Source organism: Pseudophryne corroboree, chromosome 4 (genome assembly GCF_028390025.1).
Source record: "Pseudophryne corroboree isolate aPseCor3 chromosome 4, aPseCor3.hap2, whole genome shotgun sequence".
Taxonomy (NCBI): Eukaryota; Metazoa; Chordata; class Amphibia; order Anura; family Myobatrachidae; genus Pseudophryne; species Pseudophryne corroboree.
Genome location: NC_086447.1, coordinates 408021209 through 408035697, shown reverse-complemented (window position 1 = coordinate 408035697; position 14489 = coordinate 408021209). Strand labels below are relative to the sequence as shown.

The 14489-nt window shown below is 41.8% G+C and overlaps 1 protein-coding gene across 7 annotated transcripts in view; it reads right to left on the bottom strand.

The window, feature by feature from the left end:
- Positions 1-14489, bottom strand: part of COL19A1 (collagen type XIX alpha 1 chain) — a 1277374-nt gene that overhangs the window by 963936 nt on the left and 298949 nt on the right. For all 7 annotated transcript variants that reach the window (XM_063916766.1, XM_063916758.1, XM_063916759.1 and 4 more), the window contains 2 exons: positions 7594-7674; positions 5098-5211 (listed from right to left, as the gene is read on the bottom strand). In XM_063916766.1, coding sequence (XP_063772836.1) covers positions 5098-5211; positions 7594-7674 — 195 coding nt within the window. The remainder of the gene's footprint in view (positions 1-5097; positions 5212-7593; positions 7675-14489) is intronic.

Genomic DNA, 14489 nt, shown 5'->3' with positions numbered 1-14489 from the left:
GAATGAAGGTGGGGAGGAACGCAGGCTGAGAGACACAGAATGAAGGAGGGGCAACGTAGGCTGAGAGACACTGGGGGGAGATGATGGTGTGGCTGAGAGTATCAGGGAGAAGATGGTGTGGCTGAGAGATGCAGAGGGGAGATGATGGTGTGGCTAGGAGACACAGGGGGTAAGATAATGGTGTAGCTGAGAGACACAGGGGGTAGAACAGTGGCATAACTAGGGGCCCGCAGCCCCTGCGAGCGCTTGGGGGCACGCAGGGCTGCGGGGTGCCCTAGCCGCCACTGATTTCTGATGGGAAGGAGGGACACAGAGGGCACAGCGCACGCCTCTCCTGTGTGTCCCTCCTGGGTCTCAAGCGGCAGCAGCATGTCTGTTAAATGAAGTGCCCGGCACTTCATGTAACAGACACGCCACTGCCGCCGGAGACGCAGGAGGGACACACAGGAGAGGCGCGTGCTGTGCCCTCCGTGTCCCTCCTTCTCAAATCGCACAGCAGTGGGGGAGCCCGGGGGGGGGGGGTGTACCTGGCACTGGAGGGAGCATATTTAGCACTGGGGGGGGGTGTACCTGGCACTGGGGGAGCATATTTAGCACTGGGGGGTGTACCTGGCACTGGGGGAGCATGTTTAGCACTGGGGGGTGTACCTGGCACTGGGGGAGCATATTTAGCACTGGAGATGGGCATATTTGGCACTGGGGGATATATGTGTACCTGGCACTGGGGGTATATGTGTACCTGGCACTGGGGGGGCATATTTGGCACTGGGGGCATATGTGTACCTGGCACTGTGGAGGAATATCTGGCACTAGGGGCATATGTGGCACTGGGAGCACAGCCCTAGCAACAAGCATTACCTGGTTACAAGCACAACACCCAGCTCATGAAATCCCTGGCAACAAGCATTACCCCTTAGCAATGAGCATGACACCCAGTGCATGAAACCCCTGGCTACGAATATTACCACCTGGCAACAAGCTTGAAACCCAGCAGATGATACCTCTGGCAACAAGCATAACACCTACCGCATGAAACCCCTGGCAATGAGCATGACACCCTGGGCATGAAAACCCCTGGGACCGTGCATGGAACCAAGAGCATGAAACCCCTGGCAACAAGCAGGTAATTTAAAAGTAATTAGAAGCCTTACTGTAGGACTTAATGTGTAATGGGCATTGCGGTGTGTGGCATAATGTATCACGGACATTGCGGTGTATGTCATAATGTGTCACAGGCATTACGGTGTGTGGCATACTATATCACGGGCATTGTGGTATGTGGTATAATGTCTCAGGGTCATTGCAGTGTGTGGCATAATGTATCACGGACATTGCAGTGTATGGCATAATGTATCACGGACATTGCGGTGTGTGTCATAATGTGTCACAGGCATTGTATGTGCTATAATGTATCAGGGGCATTGCAGTGTGTAGCATAATGTATAACGGGCATTGCGATTCCTGTCATAATGTGTCACAGGCATTACGGTGTGTGGCATAATGTGTCACAGGCATTACGGTGTGTGGCATAATGTGTCGGGGGCATTATGGTATGTGGCATAATGTCTAAGGTCCATTGCAGTATGTGGCATAATGTATACTGGGCATTACTATAAGGAGAAAAAAACGTCTGGGCGTGCAGGTTGCAAAACTGGGGTATAAGGCAGTCTTTTCCTGCAATGCCATGCCCCTATATGCAAAGCCACACCCATTTCAGCAGGGTCACGCCCCTTTTTGCGGCACACGCAGATTCATTGCTTTGCTAGTGCCAAATATGGGGGGGGGGGGCACAGAGAATTTTTTGGCTTGGGGGAGAAAAATGTCTAGTTACGCCACTGGGGCAGAAGGTGACACAGCTGGCATGAATCTGGTTGAATCTCTGTTGTATGATGACGACTTTGGTTATATTCCTACAAACAGGCATCTTATGGACCATGTGATTTCCTACATGAATAGTGAACACCAACTAAAGGTGCTGTCTGACTAAGGAGGACACATTTCTTCAGAGATTCACCATTCTTCAGAGAAACCACCATAAAGGTAAGGTGCATATGGAATGTAAATTAATTTTCCCAGATGGTGAGAAATGGGGGCGAGTCATGTCGACAAGCCCCATTTTCAGTGGTCACGCCCCTCTGTGGCACATGGACACACCCATTTTTTTGCTGCATGCATATGGCACGTGTGCACAGTACCACTAAGACATGTTTTCTACTTTCTCCTCTGATGCTCTCCGGGCCACGCTACTGCCAAGGGTCACGGGCCGGCCACCACCTTCCACTACACCAGTGGTGGCCAGCCCATGGCTCTCAAGCCGCATGCGGCTCTTTCTATCTCCGCATGCGGCTCGTAAGCTCCCGCGGCGCCTCCTGCTGCCCTAGTCTGCAGTGCCCGGCGCAGGCCCGTGAGCCAATCAGAACACGAGGACCAGCAGCCAATCAGGAGTCTTAGCTGCCGGTCCACGAACTCTGATTGGCTCACAGACCGACGCCTAATTGGAGAGAATCAATGCCGCCGGAGAGTGGAGACTGAGGGGCAGGAGAGGCGCACGCTGCACTCTCCTCCCCTCACAAGCAGCAGACTGAGCAGAGCAGCAGCGTGGCGGTGAGCAGCACTTGGGGGTGGCACAGTGTGGGGACAAGTGTATCTTACACTGGGGCATATCTGGCACTGGGGGGACGTTTATCTGGCACTGGGGGAATATCTGGCACTGTGGGGACGTGTGTTTCTGGCACTGGGGGCATATCTGGCACTGGGGGGACGTGCATCTGGCACTGGGGGCATATCTGGCTCTGGGGAGATGTGTAGCTGGCAGTGGGGGCATATCTGGCACTGGGGGGCATATCTGCCACTAGGGGGACATGTGTATCTGGCACTGGGAGGACGTGTATCTGGCAGTGGGGGCATATTTAGCACTGGGGAGATGTGTAGCTAGCAGTGGGGGCATATTTGGCACTGGGGGCATATCTGGCACTGGGGGCATATCTGGAATGCTGTGGGGACATGTGTATCTGGCACTGGGGGGACATGTGTATCTTACACTGGGGGCATATCTGGTACTGGGGAGATGTGTATCTGGCAGTGGGGGCATATCTGGCACTGAGGAGATGTGTATCTGGCGGTGGGGGCATATCTGGCACTATGGGGACATATATGTATCTGGCACTGTGGGGGCATATATGTATCTGAAACTGTGGGGACATATATGTATCTGGCACTGTGGGGACATATATGTATCTGGCACTGTGGGGGCACACATTTTTTGGTGTTTTTATATGTATGTGGCACTGTACAACATGACTAAAAATGGGGTTATGACACAAGGTCATACTCCTACAAACGTCAAACCGAAAGGTGTGCGCATAAAAATGGGGTGTGGCTTTGTGACAACTATGCCATGCCCCCATTTTTGCTTGCGCGCCAAAGGTGCGTGCATGATATGGCGCTTACCCTTGACTACAGATCTTTTCCGGCTCTTTGCCACTGACTGGTTGGCCACCCTTGCACTACACAGCTCTGCTGAAGCCGTAGCCGCACTGACAAATTTATAATAAAGTATCTTTGGGATAATTTACACCAGGCCTAATTTATTTTTATTGATAAATGTTTTTTAAACAAAAAAAACAACCTCCATTTAAGATGGCGCCATTACTTATGGGCCAGTGCTCTGGACTTGCCCCCCAGGCTAAAAGTTGCCAGCCAGCCCCTGGCTGCACTGCAGGTGGGGCAGATATAACATGTGCAGAGAGAGTTAGATTTGGGTGGGTTACATTGTTTCTGTGCAGGGTAAATACTGTCTGCTTTATTCTTACACTGCAATTTAGATATCAGTTTGAACACACCGCACCCAAAGCTAACCCTCTCTGCACATGTTATATCTGCCCCCCCCCCCCCCCTGCACTGCACATGGTTTTGCCCATTAGAGAAAAAAATTGTTGTTGCGATCAGGTCTGAATTAGGCCATTTGTTAGCTAAGGTAGGCTACGGCATGCTGCGATGCGGCAGCACCAGGATAATCTGCCTCCAGCTGCAAGAGTGTTACAGGACACATCTGTAAGTGCGAGTCTGCAAATGCATTTTTTTTGTCATGAAACATGAATGTGCATACCTGTAGGTGAACATACATCAGAAAGATGAATCACATGTGATTTCCCTTGAACTCCCCAGAAACTCCCCGGCAGTCCTGGATTCACAATAATGTACACAAGTGCTCCAAAACTAGTACAAACACATTACTAAGGGTTCTGTGTGGTGTGATATGGAAGGAGGTCCATGGAGGTGACATTACAACAGGAACTTACTGAGAACTGTAACTGTGATTTCTGGTGGAGAAAGTTTTGACAAAGGCTTCACTATGTAAATATATACTTTTATACTGCTTGTATAATTATTCAGTTGCATAAAATTATCTTTTGCATAATGTGTAAATGGAGTGGGAGTGCCTTACAAGTGATAAGCTTAATGCCCTGCAAACATAGTATTCTGTGCTGCATTATGCAATTTGGAGGAGGTTGTAATGCCCCCTTGAGTGCTATGAAGAGACAGTGACGGGCAACATCCCAGGGTCATTGTTACAGTTATGTATAGTTTGCTTTTATTCTTGCCTTTAGTAAAAGGTGTTATTCAGTACCCCCAATCTGAGTAAATACAACAAGTTCTCTGCTGTGCTAAATCCTTTGACTTATCTCTATACCTATCATACAGCTATCAGCATGACTCGGGTTATTTGGGAACATATTTATGTGAGCACCTTTTTAATCAGTATGTACAATATTTCATAATAATGTGGCGCAGCTGAAACTGTTCTGTAACAAATGACTTTAATAACTGAAATTAATATATGCAAATATACAACATCACGGTAGTCTCTGCAATAAATGATTAATGCCTCATGTTTGACATATTGAATATATTTCAGATATCTATTGTGATTTTGCTCGTATAGCCATGAAATTCAATAACCACCTCTTCAAAAGTTTTCTCATCTTGACCATTTCTGTAATTACCCTTGTTACCTTTACATAAGCTTTATGTACAGTATGTGTGTAAAGTGACAGCTCATTTATTAGGTATAATAAACACACCATGCTCCCATACCTTATTTGGTGAGCAGTAGCATTTATCTTCAGATACCGCATCTGTGTTCTGAAAGGAGTGTATCTTGCCAACAGATGAGGAAACAGAACCCTGTAGGTTTCTTTGGTTATCACACTAAAAAGGACATAAAAGCATTATTGAATAGTCAAATTTATTGCACTATGGGCCTAATTTAGACCTGATCGCAGCAGCAAAATTGTTCTCAAATGGGCAAAACTAAGTGCACTGCAGGTGGGGCAGATATAACGTGCAGAGAGAGTTAGATTTGGGTGGGGTGTGTTTAAATTGAAATCTAAATTGCAGTGTAAAAATAAAGCAGCCAGTACTTACCCTGCACAGAAACAAAATAACCCACCCAAATCTAAATTTCTCTGCACATGTTATATCTGCCCCCCCTGTGGTGCACATGGTTTTGCCCATTCGAGAACGATTTTGCTGATGCGATCAGGTCTGAATTAGGCCCAATGCCATGTGTTTTTTTCCACATCCTGTAAGAATTGAATTCACAAATGAGCAATGTATACATTTATTACCAGTTAGGGAGAAATTTGCTATCACAGGTGCAGCATTTACAAACTGGAAATGTACAGAAACATACAGCAATCAATGGACTTTTATTGTTTAAGTTAAAATGACACTAATGAAAGGCAAGTGTCTTAGTAGATGTTCATCAATTGCTGTACATTTGCCCCTAACAGCAGTGGAATTTCCCCAGCTCTCATCACACACCGCACTGTAAGGATCATTTACTAACATATGGTGTCAATTCAATTCAGTGCTGACTGAATAAGGCCAGGAATTATCTCCACGGTGCTATTCAATTCAGCGTGATGTGACACCCGACCAGAGGATTTCTTCTTTAACCCCCCTGGGGGTGCAAGTAGAAATCCAACAAAAGTGCTGGCACAATACTGTTGGAAGATTAACAAATGTAGAATGTCTATATTGTTAGAAAAAGAGCTTACAGTGCTTAAAAACATGTAAGGGCTGGTGCAGCGTTGGTAGAAAAAGTGAACAGAATAAGTCTGTTTTTTCTCATCTTCCTTATCCAAAACAGCAAAATACTGTACATAGCAGCTATTTACAAACATGATACTTGGCACCTCATAGAGACCTGTTACTGAGCATCTTTCTCCTCAGGGCCATTGTATCAAAGCAAGTCAGTACTTATCAGAAATCCCATGCTGATATCAGAGACAGGAACAGTGTAGTCATCTTGTGTAAACTATGCCACATTTCTCTCTGACCTTTATTCTACAGTTATTGATATGATCACACACAGATAGGAAATCACCTTTGGAATAACTGATTTTCTAACAGCAAAAAGAAAAAGTGTCTTTGAAATGCAAACCCAACAGCATGATCACGGCTTTATACAACAGTCTGACTGGTATTTTAACTTTTTATTTTCAATGTTGTTATTTTAGACACCTAAGGTGTAATTACCCTGTACTCCAACATGTTCTGTGTTATATACATCTAAGCTAATATCCTTCCTCAATAACTGAGTCAATACAGTAATTGCATAGATACAATAGAATATAAGAATTATCCAAGAACCGTTAACTGAGTGGGTTGGAAGTTTGTATTCTGCAAATTATAAAGAAAACTATAGGTTACCAAATCATGAGTCTTCACTTGCAACATACAAGGTTGATTGCAAACGCAAAATCTTCCTCTAATGGGCAAAACCATGTTACACTGCAGGTGGGGCAGATGTAACATGTGCAGAGAGAGTTAGATTTGGAAGGGGTGTGTTCAAACTGAAATGTACACATTGCAGTGTAAAAACAAAGCAGACAGTATTTACTCTGAACAGAAACTATATAACCCACCCACATCTAGCCCTCTCTGCACATGTTATATCCCCCCCCCCCCCCCACCGGCAGTGCACATGGTTTTGCCCATTAGAGGAAGATTTTGCTTTTGCGATAAACCTTGAATTAGGCCCAATGTCAACACAACATCTGTGTTCACACACACGCACAAAAACAAAAAACACAACTCCTACACAAGATACTATTTTGTCTATGAGAAAAGTTACGGATTGGGCTTGTTTTTCTAACAGAGAGTAAACTAAACAAGTTTAAGTACATTCAATGTTACTACTGTGCAGTCTGAAAAGTACTCAACGATGGTTTCATAGTCAAATGTAGTTCAATAGTTTAAAAAAAAAAAGTAATTGCTAATAAAACCATATTATTCAGAAAATTGTCTCAATTTGGATTACTTGCCGAGAACATTATGCTTGTACATTAACAGTGGAGACATTTTCCCAGTGATGCCAAGTATACTTACTGTTTTTTTCTTACTTTATGTCTCGATTTTCAAATAGATTTCAGTTGTTTATCTTAAACATAGTGCAAGCACTCTTCTTTTGAAAATTGTTAGGTCTCAGTGCTTTTTACTAAAGATTGGATCACATAATACAGGTACACAATATGACATATGGTTTATAGTGAAATGACAATATACATTTACAGAAACTAATCTTACCATTCCATCAGATACCTCACAGCAGTTTTCTTGAGCCGCTTGTTTTGGACTGCAGTAAATTGTTATACGCTGAAGTTCAATCTATCACAGAAAATAATAAATGGAAATCAAAAAATGCATTCTACTAAAAAGAGCAATGCAGATCATACTGTGCTTGAAATTATGCTAAAACAGACTGGCCCATCAGAGCTATCCATAAAAATGAATTTCAATAATTTTACAGTGCAGAATGAATTGAATTGCCACATGATTTTTGGTTGTTAACACCCATGAGTTTACCCATGAAATCATTTATTTTCCCTGTTTTCCCCGTTCTTTCCTGGGTGGTTTTTTAGTGCTACAGTTCTTCTCATTATCCACCTTTTTTATTTTAAAAAACATCATTATACTTTAGTCTGAACTTTAATGTTTTAAAATTTTATATGCATGTTGTTAGTGTGTAAAGTATAGTTTTAAATTCATTTTGAACCAACAAATTAGCAATGCCCTGAATATACAGAAAGTTACTGGTTTGTAAACAGAAGACTGGCAATCTTTTGTCTGAGGAATGCACTGAGCTAATCAAATTGGTCTTTGAGTGATGTTTGTCATGACTTGCTTTTATGTCACCATTTTAATCTAATATTAAACTCACTGTAAAATCCACAATGTTTGGAAACTAGCTACAGTTGCTTATTGAATACAGTGAGCCTAAACTTTCACAAGTAGCTTTTCCAAAGGACATTTGCTCTTGCTATTAGCTTCCCTAACATAATGTGCATGCTTTGTTAATCACAGATAATTGCTGACCAACGCATGCTGTTAGTCTGCCACTGTGATGCCAAATAAATCCGTAACAACAACATACAATTAAGATCTAACAGGATGATTTAGCAGTTCTTCCAGAGATGTTAGCCTGTGTATTTAGTATTTCACTTAATTAGTGTGGCAGTTATTGCATTTGACTATAAGTTATTAGACATTTCCACAAATAAGTGAAAAAGAAACATCATTTAAGCCTCTACATAAGCCCTATTTATTATTGCTCTAATATTGAACCATATGGACTGGTGAATAATAACCTGGTGTATTGTATAAAAATGTCTTAATATTAGGGCTGACTGTAACTAAACATTATATTGTTAAATAGTATGTGAGAATACATCTTATTTGCCAATCTCTTGCTAAGTATCTGCCCATGCAACTCTAATGGTTGAGACAATACAGCCAGATAGATAAGGTTTCATGTAAACCATGCAACCTATTCATATACTGTAAATATATGTATTATAAACCATGCACATATTTCTCAAATATACACATTGATGCTACCATCAGGGTACCTAAATTCCAAATTATGAACTGGATTTGTTTTTATATTGTTGTTTATTGTTTTTTTTTAAAGCAATACCTTATTGACTTTGTTTAAGAGCTTAAACATACACTTTAAAAGTATCTATGTGAACATCTTAACCCATGTGTGCTTGTTGAATGGTTATTCCAAAACATTGAGGAAGTTGGTTCCCCCTTTTCTACTAAAGCAGCTTCCACTCTACTGAGAAGACTATTTACTAGTTTTTGTAACATGGCTGTGAGGAAGACATCAGTTCTGCCAAAGTGCATTGAGGTTGAGGTTATTGGAAGGCTATTGGATATAAGGGACCTCCTGCAGCAAGATTTTCAATTAGCAGTACTTATTTAGGAACATTCTCCTAGCTTCCACCAAACCTAGATTAATCTGTAAGATTGGAAGATGGTGAAGCTTGATTTTTTAGTCCAGAGAACAAGTTTAGAATGTCCTGAGTCCACTGGTGGTGTGATTAACACCACTGCAGCTGACATTTACATTGCACATGGTAATCTGAGGATAGCGTGTGATTGATCAGTCATGGCAATTCAATACATAAAGCTCTTGCACTGATGTTTCTTCAAAAGGCAGTTAGGTTTGCAGTAGTGAATGCTGTAACCAAAAACCGTGATTTTTAAGCAATACGCATTTCAGCACTTAGTATTCCAGTTCTAGGAGCTTGTGTGTTGTACCATTTTGCTGCCAAGCTATTGTTGCTCCTAGAATTTTCCATTTACACTTACAGTTGATTGGCCTAGCAGGGAAGAAATTTAAGAAAATGACTTGTTGTCATGACAATACCCCAATAAAAGTTACTGAGATCCTCTGTACAGCTTATTTTACTGCTAATATTCAAATATTGAGACTCCAGACGGCAAGGCTGTATGAATGAATTTATACACCTGATAACAATAGATGTGGCTGAAGTGGCCAAATGACCTAATAATAAGACCATTATTTGTGGCCACATAATGTACAGTAAATTCACCATTAACAATGGAAATGTTTGTGTCTCTGAAATTTGGAGTCATTAATTAGTATACCATGCTTCAAAAGTATACTGGACAAGCACACATTAACCTGCCCCAGCAAAAAATCACAGCCAAACATCTCCAGCCATGTATTAATTCATGAGTAGAATCATAGTGATTAGAATTCAGAAATATGACATATTGACCAATAGACCTGCATCTTACTGTATTCACTGTAATATATTTATACCTTATAAAACATGCTACTCTACCTTTTTACAGCGTTCTAAATAAGTGACAACATAGGTACTTGAACGAGGGGGGCAAGGAGGTGGCTCACCCCCCAAACATTTGGGAGGTGCCGGTCAATGTACTGGTTCAAAGGGTGCAGGTCACTCGCCATCTACTGTAGGGTTACTACAGGCAGTGTCAGGACAGAGATAATCCCCTTTCTGGCTGCTCCACCTCCGCCTTTCCCATAATAATTTTCTGTCTGCTTCCAGGGCCCTTCCCCCCTACACTCAACTTCAGACCCTACAGTGTGTGGCTAGATAATGCGGGTGGACCTCTGGGACCAGCCCTGTTCCCTTTCAACTCTCACTTTATATGTTATTTCCCTCTTCACCCTCAGCTCCCCCTTCGCCCTTTCTTACTTCCCCCCCTTGGACATAAATGGCACTCAGCGATTTAGGGGCACCAAAATTAAATTATAACTTGGCTTCCGCAAATTAAAAAAATTGTGGCACCCCTGAATAACAATCACATTATTTAAGAGGAATTATAGCTATAACATTGTTGGCAGAAGAACTAGAGTTACAAAATTATGGAAACTTTAAAGTAAAGTAAGGTAAACATGTACTTTTCATTTTACATATCTATGATATCCTATATAATAAAAACCAACTCTGCTCCTCACCTCTGTTAGCTGAGACAGCTCAAACTGAAAGTGAAACTGCAGGGAGATGTTACTGTCTCCTAACCTGCTGCTGGTAATAATAATAATACTGATCTATTTACTGAATACTGAATATGTGTGCGCTATATAAATAACTGGTAATAAATAATAATAAAAAATAAATTTCACACTTGCATATGGAGAGAGGGAGCTGGGGAAAGTGTGGTAGGGGGCAGATAGGGACTGAGGGGTGGAGAGTGGGGTAGGGGGCAGATAGGGAATAGGGGAAAAAGAAAGGGCAGAATGCCTGAGGAAGATAGGGAGGAAAGAGGGGGATGGGGGGATGGGCAGATAGGACATGGGGGAGAGAGAGGGGGAGCGGTTGGGTTAGAGATTGGGGAGAGAGTGGAGTGGTAGAGGCAGAAAGGGGCACACACACACACTCCCTATGTACAATGAACCCTCCACCATATACTGACCCTATATACACTGCACCCCCATCCTCTTCCATATTCTGCACCCCCCACAATATACTGCCCTTATATACGCACTGCACCCCCTTAATCCTCCATATAGTGCCCCCTATATACATGGCACCCTGTCCATCATGAACTGCTCTCACCATATACAGCATACTTTGCACTCCCTCCTCCATATATGCAACCCCAGGTTACTTGCCATCCCAGGACTCAGCATTAACCAGGAAACGGTTAAAGCTGTAACCAGGAAACAGATGCAGGAACCACCAGGTGGGAAGTGAATCAATCTAGCAGGAAAAGGTAAGACTCTGTGTTGGGTGAGCAGTGCAGTGACTGGGAGGGGGGGTTCGGTGCTGGCTGGGGCTGCAGAAGATGTGGGCGAGGGGGAGGCAGATAACCGTCTCAGCTGCTTTATATATACTGTGCACCAACGTAGGGGCAGAGTTCTGTTCTCACCTCCCCCCCACACACCCTGGACAGGCCATGCCCAGACCCCTCTGGACAGCTGCTGGTGGCTACTGGTGTCCTCTACCCTCCAGACTGTCCGGGAGCTGTGCAGGGTACTTACACGTGCCAGTACTGGTGTATATAGTAGAACATCATTATAGCCTGCCCATTACAGATATACAGCATTTATACTTATAAAAGTTTAATGCCACACACACACACATACACTCACACTCAGCATGACAGAGCCCTGGCTCCCAGCAGCAGGACTTCCTTAAACTCTGCGGCTCCTGTGTGAGTAGCGCCCACCCTAATTTAATCCGGCCCTGGTGTCCGTCATTTTGACGGGCTTTTAAGTAGTTTTAGTGTAATTATTTTAACTTCATTGTCTAAGTGCTACTTTAAGGAATAAATGCCATGAAATGCAGGATAAGATGCTTTAGGAGTCTGGACAGAAATGTAATGATGCAGTGAAATATTATAAAGTATATAGCTAAACATTCATTCACTTAGAGAGCTGAAAAGGCTTATCTGATAATTTATTACCATGCTGCTTATTATTGCTCATGTCACTGCTATAAATACTATGTGAAAAGCAACAAGTAATATGTGCGTGTCCACTTTATACATCTGATAGATGCTATTGGGTTATATTTTATCAGTGACAGTAATAGTAGGCGAGGTAGGAGATGAATATTCAATGCCAGGAATGTTGACTCAAGAACTGCAGTCATGATCAATGGGCAATAGACAGTTTATGCCTCAGCATAATGCTGTACATGCTATATATGCCTCTTAGCTATTCACATTAAGAAGATGTAGTGTACATACATCATATGATATTCTACAACTGGTCTAATACGTGTTGAAGTCTGTTTAGGAGATTTTAACCTCATTCTTCATAAAATGTCTATTATGCTTCATCCAGTTATGTTTGTATATGATTGCATACAAGGTACAAATTGTGATGTATCTTTTATTAAAACACAAATTCAAACAATCACTTTATTATGATCAGACTCAGGGTTAATGTAAACCTTAATTTAAATAGTAGTCAACTTAGGTAGCAGTATTTAGGGGGCATAAGAGGACATACTAAAATATTTTCTTATGGAAACAGTTTCAGATTACAGACTGCTTTCACAACAACCACTGAGGTTACAATCTGTTATCAGGAAGAAAAATAGATGCATTAAGTGCTGGGTCTATTTACATTATAAAGTATTAGCTGCCTCCAAATCATATTCACTCTCAGATTGTTTTTGCATTTAACATTTCTTTTACAATGCTCTATAAACATAACATGTAAAATGGTGCTCAAACTAGAATAAGGTCTATTTTGTTTAAACACCTCTATCAATTAGGATCATGAAATTCAAAGTATTCAATGTATGGTTTTCATGGTATTTTAGATCCACATTTAAAAAAACATCCTCTAAAGCTCAACTTCATCATAGTGTAAAACTCACAAATATTATGACAAATAAACATTAATGTTAGATTTTTAGGCTTATTTGTAATATTAATGCATAAGTTAAGCGGTCTTTTAAAATACGTCCTTATAAAAGTAGTATTTGGGCACATAAAATGTCAAGACTTCTAAAAGATGTGCAAATAAGTATGCTCCTCACATATGCTTTACACGTATTTCTAAAATACAGATTTACGCCAAATCAGCATTTGAAACATTTATTTTTGTCAATGTTTTAGTAAAATAACATTGTTTTTTAAAGTAGCACACTTTATTATTTTTACTAACATAAAAAAAACAAAAAAACTCTTGTACTCTCTTAAAATTATTATCCGCAAGCGTGAAACCTCTTATATTAACAATATCATCTGATACTGGTTACAAGGCACCAACATTCCAAGTATACAGTACCTTATACTGCACATTAACCTCTTCAGGGATACTGGCACATATGTGTACATTTACTTATTCATTTATTTTTTGTTTGAAAAAAAGTTGGAATATATTAATTTGTTTTTGTGTTTTGTTGTTTCTTTTGTTTGGTGACTGCAATGGCTGGGACTTGATTATTCTTCATGTTAGGCAGTTTTAGAAGAGTGCTGTGTCTTTTTTAAAGGGCAAAATGTGCCCTGCCCATTTAGTGGCACCCTGCTAAATCAGCCTGCGGCTGTGCCACATATATAGATGCCGTGCACATCTACAGAGATGCTGCGCTTGGGGGAACCCCAGCATCTCCACGGGAGCTAGGCACACTCCCATCAGTGACACCAATGGCTGAGGAATGCCCCCTTTAGTGATGTTAAGGGGGCCGCACCGCCCCAATGGTGATATCAGTGGGCCGCACCCACTTCTCCGGCCTGGCTGCACCATCTTTTAGTCCTGGCGTAGTGCCCTCACCACCCCTGTGCACTGCCCACCACAAATCCTAGAGGGAACACTAAGTGATTATTATTGTTAAACAGATATTTACATAATTGTGTCTCAATTTTAAACATTACTTCCTTTCAAAGAATTTGCACAATGAAGCTTTACTGTAACTCAGAAATACACAATGTGGATTGAAAATAAACATGACTTGTTTAAATAGTACAGTACAAGAAATTGCTGTATAGTATTACTAATTATATACGCTGTGATTTGTCCTTCCTGACCAGGAGTGATAGATCGGTGACTACTGTAACATGTGTTTATTTCAAATAATTACAATATTTTGAGTAATTATAGTTTTAACATGTTTCATTCACACTGGCATATACAGTACTATTGTTGGCAAAGTGGTATATACTATTGTGACTTTGCATATGCT